Here is an 18777-nt window from a genome sequence, read left to right as displayed (position 1 = left end):
TGTTGCAGAACTACAAGTAGTCCCATGAGGCATAGCAAGACTCTGACAGCCACAAGCATGACACCCAGAGGCAGAGGCATGATGGGACTTGTAATTTTGCAACAGCTGGAGGTCCGCTAATTGCAGATTCCTGGCCTAGGTGATCCAAGTGGAAGTTCCCCCCCCCACCCTGCAGTCTTCACATCAAAGGTCCCAAAAGAACGCAGCGCAGTGCGACTCCCATATGCATACCTGGCTGTGAAGCCGCAACCTATCACAGCCGGGTGCGCACACATTGCTGGACCATGGGACAGAGTGCGATTTTTAAAAGACAGCAGCTACACTTTTTTTAGTTGCTGCCTTTTCATACACAAAAAGAACTGGAGCTCCTCTTTAAATCATTTGCTCTTTGATTAAGTGTTCCTGCTGCTACCTCACACTTTTAGATCTAGGGTGAAGATAAGAGGCAGCTTATGTGTTCAGAATGAACATTAACCTGTTGCTGCCTGTGTGAGACATATCTGTGGCAGCAGAAGGGTGAGCTTCAACACCTACATGCTGCACATGGCTCTCGGTCCTGACTAAGGATTGATAGCTGGAGGGACCAACTCCCGATCAGGTGTCCACTGTGACAGCCAATCACCGTGGACACATGATCAACCATCCTGCCTACCCCCTGGACATCTAGAACTTTTTAAAGGGATGATGGCGTGTGCAGGAAGGTGTTAAAGTGGAACTAAAAATCGTGGAGGTCGCTCTTTACTGTAGACAAGACATGCCATATTCTTTTCTACAAGGACTAAAATTTTCCAGCATGCATAGTGTACATTACATACAAAGATCATGTAACAAGAAATCACACCGTGTGACTACCTTCAATATTCTATTAGCCTGCTCTCTGCTTCGTTTAGCTATGTATATGAGAAATGCTGCATCCCCAGCCCCCTGCTTGCTAGTGACTTCCCAAAAACAACGCCCACCTTCCCACCTTTACTAACACCTGCCCACTGCAGGGGGAAATCTTGTTCAAGGTTAAAAATACCATTGAAAAAATAAAACGGATATAACTGTTGATTAGTCATGGTATAGGCTCCAGGATCTCCACTGGGTGATTATGGGCATGGTATAGATCCAAGGATCCCCAATGGATGATTACTGGAAAGGTTTGGGCCTCGAGATCCCCACTGGGTGATTACAGGCATTGTATAGACCCCAGGATCCCCAGTAGGCGATTACATGCACTCTATAGGCCCCAGGATCCCCACTGGGTGATTACAGGTATTGCATAGGCCCCAGGATTCACGCTGGGTAATAACAGGCATTGTCTAGGCCCCAATATCAACGCTAGGTGATTACAGGCATTGTATGGACCCCAGGATCCCTATTGGGCGATAACAAAAATGGTTTTGCCAGAACAAAATGGAAACAAACAAGGGTTTTTAAGGCATCACAAGGTAATGGGTAGAAAATTGTCTGCCGTTACATTATAAAAAATAAAAAAAATAAAAAAAAAGAAGGAGGAAAAAAGTAAAAATACTTGTTGGACATAGAAAGCATTAGACTGAATCACACAGAGAACAAGTTGAGATGGGCTTCTAGTAAAAATTTCAATATGTCTTAGATGATTGTATTAGTCTTCTTATGAAAACTGTATAATAATCCCAATATTTAGCTTTACTTACTCTGAAGACAACATCCAGAGGGCTTACAGTTGTTGTGTAATTATGATAATACATGAGGTCTCCTAGCTCATTAGGGAGCATAACATGATCAAAAAAGCAAAGCTGTTAAAGTGAATATGCAAAGCCATTGGTGACTGGTAATCTAATTGTGGTGTTCTACAAAGACAGAAAAGCCTCATGTAAGTTAGGTAATATGCAGTGTGCAATCTTGCATTTATTAAGAAACTACAAGTCCCAGTACACCTTATCAGGGCAATGCTGGGAGCTGCAACTCTTCTGCAGGTTGGCTACTATGTACACTCCCAGATATTAGAAAAACCCACAATGCCTGGAGTCGGCACAGGTCCACCCACCACCGCCACCCACCCCTAACTCTCACCTCCCTGAGAGGGGATTGTGGGAAGGGACACAAATGGGGCATGAATGGTTGTAGTCAGCACTTACATACAGTCATTCGCTCCAATGGAGATGGGGTTTGATGGTGAGTCTGGGATGCGGTGAGGGACCTCACATACGGTCGTTCTACTGTCAGCCCTGTCTCGGCCTGCAAAGAACAGATGGTGCCCAATCAGAGAAGAGGATGGAGTGGAGAGGAAGGGGAGGGGGAAGAGTAATGCATGTGGAAGGGGGGAAGAGGAGAAAGCACTTAGAGACATCTCCTCCGCCGAACATATGTGACTTCCTCTGGTAGCCATCTTGTATAGAAAATGCAGACCTATCACTATGGACTTCACATCTTATCTGCTCAACAGAACCAACAACAACAACAAATTCCAGGAACCAATTGCGGGTCACATGATAAAAATGTTCAATTAAATCAGACTTAAAAAAGGGAGGATTCCACTTTTCAAAAAAAAAAAAGAGCAAAAAATGTTCCCAACCTACTAAGGTCAGCTTGATCTGTAAAAGTGATGGCACGTGGGCTGCATTTTCAGTGTGAGTGTGTCAAGGTGAAGATAAGTTGATCATAAACTGTCCACAGCTTTTCATAAAAGCTTGTTCAGTTCTTTTGAGATGAGGAGAGACTGATATTTTATGCTGACAATTATCAGAAGCTGATCTTCTTCCAGCCAAAAACGCTGCACAAAATGTTCTAAGGAGTGCTTATTGTAGGTCCTGTGCCTCAGTCCATTTAACAATTATGGATGTTTAAGTCAACCTAATGCCTCCTGCTACACATAAAGGGCATATGTGGCCAGGCCATGGACTTTCAAATATCTAAATATTCTTAGCAAACATTAAATTAGCAGTAGCGGGACTCAGGAACGAGTCCGCAAGGAAAGCGGAGATGAAGAGGAGGGGCTTGGAGCACCGGTGGGGGGCCCCAGAAAAAACAGGATTGGGGCTGCTCTGTGCAAAACTATTGCACAGAGCAGGTAAGGCTAGGCATGGTTTTTTTTTTTTGTTTTTTTTTCTTAATAAAAACAACACAACACACACCTGAGGGTTTACAACCACTTTAAAGATTAAAAGGCTGCCAAGTTAATGCTAGGAGGGAAAAAGTGGTGAGCTTAGTCACTGCAGCCCCAGGATACCTACCATTTTGCTGTTCCTGCAGCACAAAAATTGTGCAATATCGAACTTGCAAAACTCCACACAACAATGCCAGATCTGTCTGTGCATACACGAGATCTGTCACTGCATCACTGAAAAAAGGTGGACTGCAAGAACCAGAATGTGTATAAAGAATAAATGCTGCACTATCACCAATAGTTTAGTGGAGAGAAATAATTAATGTCTGATCTGATGTTCTGTGTGTGTTTTCAGCAATCAAAAAAAAACTCTCAACCAAAACAATAAAACAGCAAAAGTCCATATAATTTTGAATGTAGTAGTCCCCTGCAACAGCCCAGGTAAGTGCTGCAAGAATGTGCAAGTAAGGCATACGGGACCGGATGTTTTAAAACCTCCCTTAACAATTTAACTTGTCTGCTGCGTTTTAAAAAAATATATATGTATATTTTTTCAAATAGTCAAAAATGTATCTACATTAAAAAAACGCCTGTAAACGAAACGCGGCTAAATGCGAGTTACCACGTTTACAAGCATTTGACGTCTCAAATGCCTCTGAACATCTGTACTGAACGCATATTTTTGCTTTCCAAAAAATGCTTCTAAAACCTAACTGCCTGGAACGTATTATAAACAACTCTGTGTACATGTACTGATAACATAACAGAGGAGAGTTCAGGGGCAGCGGGAAAAAAATGCACAACTGCTCCTAAATGTCTGTGTACCAGCAGCAGTGTACATGAGGCCTAACACCTCCACCACGTTGAATCACCCATTAACCCCCACAACTAAAGTCAATATGCTCCAACAATAGATGGACTCCTTTCCATATAAATCAGCAAGTACTCTGATGCAGTGTACACACGAGCGGAATTTCTGACAGAAAAAGTCAGACGGGAGCTTTTCATCGTATATTCCGATCGTGTGTATGCCCTATCAGACTTTTTATGTTGAAAATTCTGATGGACCTAGAAAGAGAACATGTTCTAAATTTTTCCGATGGAACCAATTCCTAGTGAGAAAACCGCTTGTCTGTATGCTGTTCCGATGTACCAAAAACGACGCATGCTCTGAAGCAAGAACGAGACGGAAGCTATTAGCTTCTGGCTATTGAACTTCCTTTTTCTAGTCCTGTCGTACGTGTTGTACGTCACCGTGATCTTGACGGTCGGACTTTGGTGTGACCGTGAATATGCAAGACAGCTCGAGCGGAATGCCATTGGAGTTTATTCCGACAGAAAAAACGCTCATGTGTACATGGCATGACTCTTGAAGAACCTCAGCAGTCCAGATGGGCAGATGGATGATTCAGTGTGTATTTATGTGTTAAAAGACAATGAGAACCCATACAGTGCCTATTGTTATTTTATATAAACATAAAACAACCCACAAAAATAAAAAGCCACTCACATGTATTAAAATCAGACATGAGCCTATAAAGCTTAATAAAGTTCCCATCTGTAACCGTCAGGGCAGGTGGCAATGGATTGGATCCTTCAATGAAGGATCCAACATTGAAGGATCCAATCCATTGCCATCTGCCTTGACGGTTACAGATGGAAGATTTTTTAAAGCTATACAGGCTCATGTCTGGTCTTAATGAGGCTCTTCACCCAGTTAACAAAAATGTAAAAAGTCAGCTGCTACAAATACTGTAGCTGCTGACTTCTAAAAAACACACACTTCCCTGGCCAGGGATACAGTGATGCCCTCACCCAACCCAGCCCTTTGCTGGTCTTCAGGTGCATGCACGGGCATCCTAACTGTGGACAGCCGACTCCTTGCAGCATCCACCCGGCTGACTACTGCTCATGTGTGGACTGAGCTGCACCATGTGATTGGTCCCGCAGTCTCCTGGGACCTGTGACATGTCCCAAGAGGCTGTGTATGATTGGGGGGGGTGAGACCTATGATCGGAAGCTGGAGCAGGTACCTGTCAAAATCAGATAAACCCTCCTCACGAACCCCCCCCCCCCCCCAAAAAAAAAAAACCCATCCTAAATATAGGAGAGGAGGTTATAAAAGAAAAAAAGAGGAAATATCCCTTTTAGGTGAAGTTCCGCTTGAATAAATGTGAGTGTCTATTTTTATGCTTTGTTTTTTTAAATAAAATAACAGTGAGCACTATAGGGGGTTCTCATTGCCTTTTAACATGTAAATACACACTGAATCAGACACACACACACACACACACACCTGAGCTGCTGAGGGTCAGAGTCCTTGCCGATTCAGAAGGAAAGGAGTTCATCTAGTGTTGGAGCATATATTCAACTTTATTGTGGAAGGTCAATACAGAGAGGTGAGAATTTTCAAATAATGGATTCACTGTGGTGGAGGTGTTTTGTACTTGAACGTTCTTGCAGCACCTAACTGGGAGTCTATATATTAATATATATATATAATATTATATATATATATATATCTACATTCACGATTATATTAAGTACATGTACTTTCCTGTTTTATTGTTTATTAACGGTTTTTGGGAGATTTTTTGAGATTATTTTTGACGATTGCTGAAAACACTTAGAACATCAGATCACAGACACTGGTTATTGCAGATAAACTATTGGTGATAATGCAGCATTTATTGTGTTATGCACATTCAGGTTATTTTTTTCACTTCATGCATGGAAGAGATGGGCGTGCAGCAGAGAGGAGAACAAGGAGGGCACTCTGCAATTCACTAGGCTGATGAGAATGTTTATTCTAAAATGAACAGCAAAAAAAAAGGTAAAGAGGGATTGGGCCAGATTTTACATGGGAAGGTCCTCTTTAAGCACTTTCACCCCTTTGTCCAGGCCAATTTTCAGCTCTCAGTGCTGTTGCACTTTGAATGTTAACTGCCGGTCATGCAACACTGTACCCAAACAACATTTTTATAATTTCTTTGAGACAGATAGAGCTTTCTTATGGTGGTATTTAATTGCACTGGGTTTTTTTGCTAAACAGATGAAAAAAAAGAAGACCGAAAATTTAGGGAACTTAAGTTTTTTTTTTTGTTTTGGTTACAATATTTTGTAAAAAACAAAATTTTTCCCCTTCACTGATGTGCGCTGATGAGGCTGCACTGATGAGGAGGTATTGATAGGTGGCACTGACTGGATGCACTGATGGGCACGGTCGCAGCTCCACTAATGATCAATGCCCCGATTATCAGTGTAGACGTCTCCTGTGTGGATTTGCCGGTTATCGGCTCTCCTCTACACATTCACTGTCAGCATAGGAAGAATGCAGATAACTGGCAAATCCTGTTTACATTGTAATCAGCTGATTATGTGGTAAAGTGTGGCCACTGTGATCGGCTGCATCTGAAGGGCACAGCGATCACAGATGCCTGCGGATGCACGCAGCAGGGGGCGAGTGAAAATCGCAATCACGGGAGGACGTTATGTGACCCTCCCTGCAATGTACGACCGTGCTGTAGCCGTTACTTGGCTAAAACGTGGTCATGAAGAGGTTAATGGCATCAATGATTCTTTTGCAAAACTTGAGCATTGATTGGTCAACAATGACTGGGGCTGGGGAGAGTAATGGGGGTTTGTTTTAAAGCTCATTTAGTGCTTCTTAAGAATATGTAAATACTTGAATGTCCAGAGTCCTGCCACAGATTCACTTTAAGCTATTTTACAGCCCCTTAGCAAAGAGGAGCTGCTGTTAATGGCACAGCCTTTCATGTCAAATTAGAGACAGGGTAACAGAGGGATCTGTAATAAAAAAAAAACTTTGGTTAGAAGTAGACTTTGGGGTCTCTTAAAAGAGGGTCAATACATGGATATAAGCAGCAGTGTAAATCTCCAGCTGAAAAAAAAAAAAATCATGGCTGTGTGCCACCACACTGAATTTAGATATATTTGCTGGTAACGTGAAGAACACTTACCATGCAACCTTTGAGAAGACACCACGTAGCTGATGAGGGTGACATCACTTGAGCCCCCTGACTCCAGAGGTATCGGGTGCACGCGAAAGTGCTCTAGCATGTCGAAGATGGTCTGAAACCAGAGGTGCTGCACTCGGCACTGGCCATCCTCGTTCAGGGACAGGCGGAGGTGCTATGGGAGGAGAGAAGGAGTGGAAATGACCCTTTGTGGAGAGAAGAAAAACAGAGCCGGCACAATAGAGATAAATAGTGACTGACCTTGGCTTTGCCCTGGAAGTTGAAAGTCAGCACGTACTCCCCTCTACGAGTCTCACTCTGCCGCACCAAAAAGACACCGTGGCTGTTGGTGCCCCCTGCAAGCACAAGCTGGGCTGCTTTGAGTCGCGATAGTGTACCATGGAACCACTGGTACTCAGACAATGGGTGCTCCCCATCCCCAGGTTCCTGCTCTCCTTGGCATAGGAATGAAGCTAGAAAATGGAAATAAAAAAAATAAAAAATATATATATATATTTCGAATAGGAGTTAGGGACCTTGGATTTCAAACTCCTTGAGGACAGGGACTGATGTAAATGTACAACATATGTGTAAAGTGTTGCGTAAATTTACAGCGCTATACAAGTAAAATCTATGGTGTGAACCTCTGAGCTTGTGAATGAAAAGCTATACAAGTACTTGTATTAAATAAAATACAATACATTCCAGAAATAAAACAACAACAAAAATAGACTTTAGGTATACAGTATCTACCTTCTAAGATACTACCCTGAAACTGAACATACCTGGTCATATGACCCATAGAGAAAGGTTGATAGGTCAGCCTACTGAAATGTTATATTTCAATTAAATAAAGAGTTTGCTGTGCTTAGTATCTATCCTCTTGGGAGCTTTAGGTTTTCCTGTATTTTATATCGAGTGTTCCACTCCTCCTGTTACATTCTACATAATATAAAATTAAATGCAACCGGGAAAGCCTGAACTCATAATGGGCACAGCAGGTCTGCAGATCTGGGAACTCAATGTAGGAATCTCACCAAAAGAGAGTCCCAGAGAGAAGAAGAGACGGTTAACTGAATCCTTTTTCCACCATCTACCTGTATGGACTGACTCCACATCAATAAGGCACAGCCTACACCTTGCCAGGGTGCAATGGTAGCCATTGCTTACTTGATTTTAAAGGCGCAAGCTCCAAGGCAGACACCTATGACAAGCCTTAAAATCAGAGGGTCACATGTGAAGTAGGTAGTTTAGGTAGTAAAAGGGTTTACTCAGATCTGCATTGTGTACGACTTGCTGCAATTTGTGAGGAGGAGTTTCCTTTCCTTTCACAAGGAACCCATTATAAAACCCTCACTTTACTCACTCCTAAATAAGCAACTGAAATCTACGCAAACTCTACGCACCTGCAGTGTCTGGGGTGTCTGAGAAAGGGGGCCCCATAGCGTTTTGCGGTCTCTCCCCTTCGTCGATAGGTGCTCGTGGAGGCAGCTCTGGCGGGAGAAGCTCCATAGAGTCAAAGTGTGAGGCGGTTATGGAAACTGAAGTGGGTGAGATGGATGCAGAGGGCCGGTCAGAAAGGCCACCATAGGCTCCTATCAGGGAGTAAAGGAAACAATCACGCAAGGTCCCCCTCACATCTTTTTTCCCAGTGCCAGGAGCTGAAGTAACACCTGGTTGGGAGAAGCATGTGACATCACTGGGCCCACCAGCATTGTCCCACTTTAAATCTGATTTTATTTAAAAAAATATATATATAATTTGACACTGTACCTTTACATCTCTTATCAACTTTATTGCTATCACAAAGGATGTTCATTCATACCTTGTTATCACAATAAAGTAAATAAAAAAAAATAATAATAATTCAAAATAAAAATGCAAAAAAGGTACAGTGTCAAAAAAATAGCTGGGGCCGTGACAGGACCTCTTTATGGAGAGATCTAGGATTTGCTAGACCCCAGATCTTTCCTCTGCTCTCCAAAGCAGTCAATTAAACCAAGAACGGTTTGAGTGACTGCTTTGCAGTCGAAACCAGAAGTGTCGAAAACCCTTGTCACTTCTTGTTTCATATACAATAGAGATGATCAAGGAACAGAAATTCCTCCCTTCATCTCTATAGTCAGCTGGTGTGACCACCATTGGCAGAAGTTCCAGGCTTCCTGGTGAGACAGGAGAGCCCAGGGTAGGCCCCTTCTGCCGCTTGTAAAAGTGAACGCGCGGCTGTTTAGCCACTTCTGATCACTTATAATGAGAGAGAGGATCACTGGAGTTCATCTTAAAGGAGTCTTGAACACTGCTGCCTAAAAACTCAGTGCTTTAGGCATACAGGCATTTTTTTTTTTTTTTTTTTACTGATCTAAATGCAGGCCATTGTTTTCAATGTGTCTGTACATACAGAAGCATAAACGTGTGCGTATAGATAAGTAAAAAAAAATAAAAAACAGAAGTCCGAGTTGACGGTCAGTATTTAATGCGTAAATATGCATGTAAACTTTTATGTAAGAGGTTAAAATTCCATTCTGAGAGCCAGAATGTATTTTGCTCCTGTACATGCACAAACACGCAAAAACAAAAAAAAAAAAAAAAGCAAGAAATTTTGGCCAGAAATACTGATGTTCAATCATCAGTGCCATATGCAAATACACTAAAGCAAATCTGTCCAGTATAAGAAAAGCACAGATTCGCGAAAAAATAAATAAATAAAGTTTGTCCACTTCGATGCTTTCACCCACCTTGCAGTTCTTGGTGTTGGCACACCTCCCATTACGTATTCTAGAACACAAAACGCTAAAAAAAATATATCAGTTTTGTGTGTACCAAAGCTTTAGTCCTTGCCATGCCTTCTGCAGCTGGTAAATGCTGCTTCTCAGGTCTTACTAACAAAACACAGAGATAATATGATCATGTAAACCAGAAGCTATTACACAGTTTTTGCTTGAGTCAGGTGACATGCATTAGGTACGTGGCTGCCTATACCTTGGCAGAGCTGCTCGTTGCTCTCCGTGGGTAACAGAGGTAGATCACGGCTGGGCATACTTTCCGAATGGTTTATATGAATAGGTTCCGTGGGGTCAGGTCTTTCCCTACTGAGCAAAAACAAACACAGGACATTATTACTCAGGAGCTAAAAGGATAATATAAAACAAAAACGTAATCTACTAAACATTCGAAAAAATAAAAATGATACTTTACTGTTGAGTGATGTAAGACCTACCTAGAAATCATGCAGTCCTGTATGTCAGACAGCCAGGATCTCATCTGCAAGGGGTCTACTGACTCCAGGATGTACTCTAAGGAATTCTCTGTCTGGGGATCCAGAAAAATTACTGTCAATGCCAACGCAGAAGAAACTAGTGCAACATAGATCCACTAAGCAAATATGAGGCAAGGAAATTGATTGGTCGCAATGTTCAACAAGATATAATAGAACTGTGTGTGCATATACACACACACACACTGCACAGTTGGCAATGAAACAAGAATTCAAAGCTTTCATAACAGAATGCTTTGTATTTTGTGAACGGTTCAGAGAATACAAAGTCTTATGTGAATGGATAAGTGGAGAGGAGAGGCTGATAAACCTCTGTGTACGAGAGCCGCAGCAATAGCAATATAACAATGGCAGATCTAGCAAGAGCAACATAATCCAGCATTAATAAAACGTTAAAAAAATAAAAATAAAATTACCAAAAATAAATAAATAAATAAGCGATAGGTGGGCGCGTCAATTTTATATGCATTGGGATGAATTTATCAAAAGAGGAGCAGCTGCGCATGACAACCAATCAGCTTCTATATTCAGCTTGTTCAGTTAACTGAAAGCGAAAGCAAGAAGCCGATTACAGTGCCTTGAAAAAAGTATGAATATCCCTTGGAATCTTCAACATTGTCATGTTACAACCAAAAACGTAAATGTATTTTATTGGGATTTTATGTGATAGAACAACATAAAGTGGCACATAATTGTGAAGTGGAAGGAAAATGATGAATGGTTTTCAATTTTTTTTACAAATAAATATCTGTGTACATTTTTATTCAGCCCCCTTTGATACCCCTAACTAAGATCTAGTAGAACCAATTGCCTTCAGAAGGCACCTAATTAGTAAATAGAGTCCACCTGTGTGTAATTTAATCTCAGAATAAAAACAGTTGTTCTGTGAAGCCCTCAGTGGTTTGTTAGAGAACCTTAGTCAACAAAAAGCATCATGAAGGCCAAGGAACACAACAGACAGGTCAGGGATAAAGTTGTGGAGAAGTTTAAAGCAGGGCTGGGTTTAAAATAAATAAAAATAATAATAATAATAATAATAATAATATCTCAAGCTTTGAACATCTCACTGAGCACCGTTCAATCCTAAAATGGAAAGAGTATGGCACAACTGCAAACCTACCAAGACATGGCCGTCCATCTAAACTGATAGGCCGGGCAAGGAGAGCATTACTCAGAGATGCAGCCAAGAGGCCCATGGTAACTCTGGAGGAGCTGCAGAGATTCACAGCTCAGGTGGGAGTATCTTTCCACAGGACAACTATTATCCGTGCACTCCACAAATCTGGCCTTTATGGAAGAGCAACAAGAAGAAAGCCAGTGTTGAAAGAAAGCCATAAGAAGTCCTGTTTGCAGTTTGCGAGAAGCCATGTGGGGGACACAGCAAACATGGAAGAAGATGCTCTGGTCAGATGAGACCAAAATTGAACTTTGTTGGCCTAAAAGCAAAACACTATACGTGGTGGAAAACAAACACTGCACATCATCCTTAACACACCATCCCCACCGTGAAGCATAGTGGTGGCAGCATCATGTTGTGGGGAGGCTTTTCTTCAGCAGGGACAGGGAAGCTGGTCAGAGTTGATGGGAAGATGGATGGAGTCAAATACAGGGCAATCTTAGAAGAAAACCAGTTAGAGTCTGCAAAAGACTTGAGACTGGGGTGGAGGTTCCCCTTCCAGCAGGACAATGACCCTAAACATACAGCCAGAGCTACAATGGAATGGTTTAGATCAAAGCATATTCATGTGTTAGAATGGCCCAGTCAATGTCCAGACCTAAAACCAATTGAGAATCTGTGGCAAGACTTGAAAACTGCTGTTCACAGACACTTTCCATCCAATCTGACAGAGCTTGAGCTATTTTGGAAAGAATGGGCAAAAATTTCCCTCTCTAGATGTGAAAAGCTGGTAGAGACATCCCCAAAAAGACTTGCAGCTGTAATTGCAGCAAAAGGCGGTTCTACAAAGTATTAACTCGGGGGAGGCGCTGAATATAAAATGTACGTCACACACTTCAGATATTTATTCGTAAATAATGTTGAAAACCATTTATCATTTTCCTTCCACTTCACAATTATGTGCCACTCTGTGTTAGTCTATTACATAAAATCCCAATAAAATATATTTACATTTTTGGTTGTAACATCATAAAAAGGGGAAAATGTCAAGGGGTATGAATACTAATTCAAGGCACTGTAGCTGCCATGTACATCTGCTCCAAATTCTGGCTGATCCAGGTTTATTGTTTATTATATTAACCACTTGAAGACCAGGCATTTATTTACAAAGTTTAAATTAGTATTTTTTGCTAGGAAATTACTTAGAACTCCCAAATATTATATATTTTTTTTTTTTAGCAAAGAATAAAATGGCAATCGATGCAATATTTCATGACACATTGTATTTGCACAGCGGTCTTTCAAACACAATTTTTTTGGGAAAAAATACACTTTAATGAATTTAAAAAAAATAAACAATATTTGCCCCACTTTTTTTGTATAATGTGAAAGAAGTTACAACGAGTAAATTGATAACTTACACGTTATGCTTTAAAATTACGCACGGTCGTGGAATGGCGACGAACTACAGTACTTAAAAATCTCCATAGGCGACACTTAAAAAATGTTTACAGGTTACCTATTTAGAGTTACAGAAAATGTCTTGCACGAGAATTATTGCTCTCGCTCGAATGAGAAAACATCCCTTGTAATAGAAAGAAGGATGACAGGTCCTCTTTATTGAGAGATCTGGGGTCAAAAAGACCCCAAATCTATAATTTAACCATAAAAACAAAAGATCCAAAAAATAAATAAAATTATTTTTGAACTGTTGCTTTAACACAAAAATAAATACAACTATTATGGCCTGAGGTTGCTTCAGTCCTCCAAGTGCATAGAGATGAGTGGCAGCCATCTTGTCATAGTAAACAAAAAATACCGGGGTTATGGCAGCAAGCTGCTGCTATTACTTCGGTATTTAGCATCAAAGTAATGATATATTTTTACTATTGGCTGGTCGTCAAGTGGTTAAGGACTGTATTTCAAAGTAAGCGTCGTCTACTATAGACCCTGTCACTTTGTCCATTCTCTCGCTATCATAATAGGGCATCAGGGTATGGGGAAGGCTTGACCTTCCCTAGGCGACCGTGCTCAAGTCTGAGCAGCCAATCGCTAGGCCTCACCACGGTCATGTATGATGCCATGATGTCATCCTGGTTTAAGGTTCGATACCAGTTGACACTGATGCTTAGACAGACAGGGAAGCTGCAATAAGAAGGTGGCAAGAGAATGTGGCTGGGTAAGTATGTGTCAGTCTCATTTTAATATAAAGCAAAAGTGTTCAAAAATCACAAATCAATCAATTTTTGCTTTTAGAATTAAATAAAAGAAGCCCTGCCTGTTCCACCATGGCTCCTTACCTTCAACACAAATGTGTTTTCCTTGTCTGGCATCTCCAATGACGTTGTGGTCCGTACGTCAGCAATAGACGTACATGGGATGCTGACCCGTGGCTTTGTGGCCTAAAATGTAAAAAGAAGTGAAAAAGTAAAATAATAAATAGAGGAAATTAAGTATATGGGGATATATAGCAGGCACCAGAACAGTCACCATTAGCTTTTCAGGATCTCTACCCTGTGCTGCTGGACTCTTCTAAATAATCAATACTTTTTGAGTAGAGAGCCAGTGGGCATGCTCCTTCTATATGACAGGGCTTGGGACCTCAGCAATCTATAGGGGCGTGCCCAAGCCTCTTCTTCATAAAAGTCAGATGTTGATGAGAAGTTCTGTGACCTCTTAAAGTGGAAGTAAACTCCCCTATCGTTTTCATCCACGGAAGATGCCATCTTTGCCTCTGTTTAATCTTCAGCTGCCACAGTGCTGCACATGTGATCCGTTATGACACCAGCCATTGGGTGGTTTGACAGTTTGGTTGAGAGCACAGCCAATGTGCAGTTAGCATTCCCGGCATGCCATTTTTTTTAAACGGTTTAAATCGATGGGTTTACTTCCACTGTAAGATACTATCTCTCATCAAAAAATAGCCGAGCAAGAGAAAAACATGGAGAGATTTTGCTTACAGCCCCTGACTTTCCTGAACTGCATACTTGTTCTAGTGGTTCAGTCCCTGAGTACCCTCCTTCGTGGATTTTGTTATGGCTCACCTTGGGAGGAATGTAGAACTCCAATAGACACCCATCGATCTCAGGTTTTCGCAGGAGAAGCCGGCACTTCTGCCACCGAGCCCGGCTGCTGCTATTCACCTCTTCTGCCACCACGAAGTTCAAAACCCCTTCCCGCCGCACATCCCGCAGCTCCAGCCTGGGGGCCGGAGGTCTACTTAGCCGCAGCTTTTCAAACCTGTGTGTCCATCGCTCTCCGCTTGCCCTACCGGCTGAGGAATTGCAGTTGCTGTTGGCCCCTGTCTCGTCGGTGGGGGACTCCGCTGAGCTTCTCCACTGCAGAATCCCCCTGACGCTACCCCGTACGCTGCGGCTAACGTTACGCAGCGAGAAGCGCTTCTTCAGGCGCGGTTTGGCCGTGGTCGAAGAGGTGGAGACATCCTCCGAGCTGTGGGACTGACTGCTGGACAGGCCGGAGGTGATCCCAGAGGAGTCCTGGCGAGGCTGAGTCTCCACTGGCGATGCCAGGGAGGAGTCACTGCAGGTCTCCGACAGGTCTCTGGTCGATGTCTGAGCACCTGTAAACGGAGCGATGCTGCAGCGAGTGGGAGAAGGGCCATCCTGGACATGGGTCTTGTTAACCTCCGTTTCAAAATGCTCCACGAAAAACTCGGCAAACCGTCTTGAGAAGCTGCTCTCTGCTCCCGGCGTGGCGTACTGTGGATTCTCGCTCAGGAAGACCCGGAACCGTCGGGCAAAGTCAAGAGCAGCAGCATGGGCGTGAATCTCACAGAACTCCTTCCAGTTCGGAGATGGAGAGGAGGAGGTGGGTCCCTCTAGGGGCAAACTACCATTCATCGTGGGGGTTCCAGCTGGATCAGCTGCTAAACAAAAACAGAGACAGAGAAGAACAAACTGATTAGGAGGAGCATGTTCACCAAAATGAGGGAAAATACTAAAAAATTACAAGCATTTAAACAACTTGACCTCTGGAAGATTTTTTGCAATACAGCACTACGTTACTTTAAAGCGGTTGTACGGCCCTGCACCGTCTCCCAGTCACCGCCGAGGGAGCTGACATTTTGCCTTGGAAATTCTATGCGGATTCGCGGTCCTGGCGCTGGGAGTGGCCGGAGCCGCGATGAGATGACTCCCTCACGTGCATACGGGAGTCTTCTTTGCAGCAAGGAGCTCTGATTTTCCAGCAGCATCCACCGGACCTTCAGAGGGCGCATGAGCGCCGCTGACATCAGTGGCTGCATGAAAGGTGAATATCTCCTAAACCTTACAAGTTTAGGAGATATTATAGGAGATATTTACTGTATTTAGGAGCTATTTACTGTAGGTAAAAATGTGCTAAAGGGGTATACAACCACTTTAACTGACAATTGCGCTGTCATGGAACGCTGTTCATAAATTTAATTTAGATCCCTTTTTACCCCACAAATAGAGCTTTTCTTTGGTGAAATTTGATCCCTCAACCTTGTATTATTTGAAGGCCTTCTCCTTTGCTTTTATATGCATTTTTACATTGGAGTAAAGCTATCCAGGACTTTTGTTCGCTCTTTTAAATGTATTACCCAATTGGATGCATTGGCTAATGCCCTTTTTTAATATGCTCTTAAAGCAAACCCATCTCTCCTGCTTGTTCTTTGCTAATAAGATTTTATCCCAATTCATGCCTTCTAACAAGGTTCGTACAAGTTTGAAATGGGCCTTAGTTGGAAGTATAAGAGGAGATGCCAATGAAGTATACAAGGTAAAAAACACAAAAAATAAAATAAAAATAAAAACACACCTCCACACTGAAATGCATTTAAAGCACCCTTAAAGCGGTAGTAAACCCGCATTTTTTTTTTTTTTTTTTTTTTTAAACCTGCAAAGCAAAAGGCATAATGAGCTAGTATGCACCGCATACTAGCTCATTATGAAATACTTACCTTAGAACGAGGCCCCGACATCTCGCCCGATCCACGCCGAGGAAGCCGACATGCTCCCTCGGCGTCTCTTCCGGGTATCGCGGCTCCGGCGCTGTGAGTGGCCGGAGCCGCGATATCGTCACTCCCGCGCATGCGCGCGGGAGATTTAAATCCGGCCGGACGAGCGCTGCCGGATTTTCGCGGAGAGAACCCCCTTGTGCGCATGCGCCGCTGCAGTCAGCGGCGCATACCGAGGGGAATATCTCCTAAACCGTACAGGTTTAGGAGATATTTTTTTTACCTACAGGTAAGCCTTATTATAGGCTTTCCTGTAGGTAAAAGTTAAAAAAGTGGGTTTACTTCCACTTTAATTTTTGAAGCATTTCTTGAGTCACTTGAACTTTGAAAAACACACCCATAAGCACAGCAAAATTGTGTTGAAGTCACGCAATAATCACATCAAAAAAGCCGTAAAATCACAGCAAAATCTCGTGTTTTTGGCGCCATTGGCGACACCTTTGTCTTTATTTTTTAAAATAGGTATTGGTTTCGCTTTCAAATGTTTTGACTACCAAGATTTTGGTGCATCTCTAAACAAAACTGATCCAGACTTCTTTTAAAAACTGCACTGAAACCGCAGCAGGACGTATGTGAACTGTGCCTTAAGCTGGCCATAGAGGACTTGAACCATGTGGGCAGGCTGAACGTACCAAACTGACCGATCCATCAACTTAAGTACAACCAGCCAGATTCACTTGCGATAATAACGGTCTTCTCCGGGCTGGGACGGCTTCCCTCACTGGCAGAAGACAATAGCGCGGCAGGAGGAATTCCCCTGTCAGCACTGTTTGTGTTGATGAGGGAATGGTGCAAATTTCTTACCTACAACCCATGGTTGCAGGAAAGAAATTCTCATTGTCTCTGGCAAGCCATACACAGTTCGAAGCTTGGCCAATTCGAACCATTATTAGGCAGGCTGAATGTACCAGTTGATCAGTCGATCAACTTGGGTACACAACCAGCCTACTTGCGATTATTTCTAGCAGCTGCTACAGCCGGTAGCAGATATTGGCTCGGCAAGAAGGATTCCCCTGCAAGCAATGTCTGTAATGATGAGGGAATCGTGCAAATTTCTTTCCTGCAACCATGAAATTTACACTGTCTATAGCTGGCCTCAACCACTTAACAACCGTTCTAAAGCCGAATGAGGACTACAGCGTGGCTCGATAACTCTAGGAGGGCGTACTATAAACGTCCTCCTAGAATCGCGCTCCCGCGCACCTTCTGCCAGGTCCACATCATTGTAAATGGCCGCTAACAGCGTCTGTTAACCACGCGATCGTTCCATCACATGACAGAGCGATCACTTGTAAACAAACCGGCGTCATGTCCAGTTCCTCTCTGCCCGCTCCGTACCGATCTTTACAGTGTGAGCAGAGAGATCGGGTGCAGCAGCGGGGCTCGATCTGTAGTGCCCACAGCGCTGCTCTGTGCTCATTGCAGCTTCATCCATCCATCCATGTTGAGCCAGCCATACTCAGCCATTCCCAGTCATTCTCAGCCATCCACATTCATGTCTCAACCATGTTCAGCCATCCCTATCCATGGCTCAGCCATCCCCATTCGTGCTCATCCATGCCACATCAGTTTTCATCCATGCCACTACAGTGCCTCACAAAAGTGTAACAGATAGTCAAATTAGATTTGAAACGTATGCCCCTAGAACACCTGACGGTGCTCCCTGCATGTTGGGCCTCTGTATGTGGCCAAGCTGTAGAAAAGTCTCACATGTGGTATCCCCGTACTCAGGAGGAGTAGGATATTCTATTTTGGCATGTACTGTACATGCTATGTGTTAAAAATATAGTATAAATGGACAACTTTGTGTAAAAAAAGAAAAAAAAAATGTTTTAATTTTCTTTCCACATTTTCCAAAAACTTGTAGAAAAAAAAAAAAAAACGACATGTTCAAAAGACTCATTATGCCTCATAGATTATACGCTGGGGTGTTTTCTTTCCAAAATGGGGTCATTTTAGGGTGTTTCCATTGTCTTGGTGCTCCAGGGCCTTTAAAAGTGCAAGAGGTAGTCAAGAAATTAAGTGTGTAACTTATGCTCCTAGAAGCCTGATGGTGCTCCCTTCATGTTGGGCCTCTGTATGTGGCCAGGCTGTGTAAAAGTCCCACATGCGGTATCGCCATACTCGGGAGGAGTAGTAGAATGTGGTTTGGGGTGTAATTTGTGCTAGGCATATGTTGTGTGTGAGAAATAACCTAATATAACAATTTTGTGGCAAATAAAAAAAAAAAAAAATTTAGATTTTTCCCAAGAATTGAGGGAAAAAATTACAACTTCAAAAAACTCACAATGTCTCTTACTAAATACCTTGGAATGCCTACTTTCCAAAAAGGTGTAA

At 42.7% G+C, this 18777-nt stretch overlaps 1 protein-coding gene across 4 annotated transcripts in view; it reads right to left on the bottom strand.

Moving 5' to 3' along the window:
* The window catches only part of SH2B1 (SH2B adaptor protein 1), a 33695-nt gene that overhangs the window by 5041 nt on the left and 9877 nt on the right, over positions 1-18777 (bottom strand). Inside the window, exons 2-9 of one of the 4 annotated variants that reach the window (XM_077449610.1) lie at positions 14486-15327; positions 13742-13843; positions 10268-10359; positions 10030-10139; positions 8457-8645; positions 7312-7523; positions 7054-7225; positions 2106-2205 (exon numbers count right to left, since the gene is read on the bottom strand). In XM_077449610.1, coding sequence (XP_077305736.1) covers positions 2106-2205; positions 7054-7225; positions 7312-7523; positions 8457-8645; positions 10030-10139; positions 10268-10359; positions 13742-13843; positions 14486-15301 — 1793 coding nt within the window. In that variant the 5' untranslated portion in view covers positions 15302-15327. The remainder of the gene's footprint in view (positions 1-2105; positions 2206-7053; positions 7226-7311; positions 7524-8456; positions 8646-10029; positions 10140-10267; positions 10360-13741; positions 13844-14485; positions 15328-18777) is intronic. The other 3 variants (XM_077449607.1, XM_077449608.1, XM_077449609.1) reach the window with 3 other exon arrangements.

The sequence above is a fragment of the Lithobates pipiens genome, unplaced genomic scaffold, assembly GCF_037356315.1.
Source record: "Lithobates pipiens isolate NorthernLeopardFrog02 unplaced genomic scaffold, aLitPip1_a1.2 Scaffold_22, whole genome shotgun sequence".
NCBI classification, from domain to species: Eukaryota; Metazoa; Chordata; class Amphibia; order Anura; family Ranidae; genus Lithobates; species Lithobates pipiens.
The sequence above is the reverse complement of the archived record's forward strand: the minus strand, read 5'-3'. Positions and strand labels throughout refer to the sequence as shown.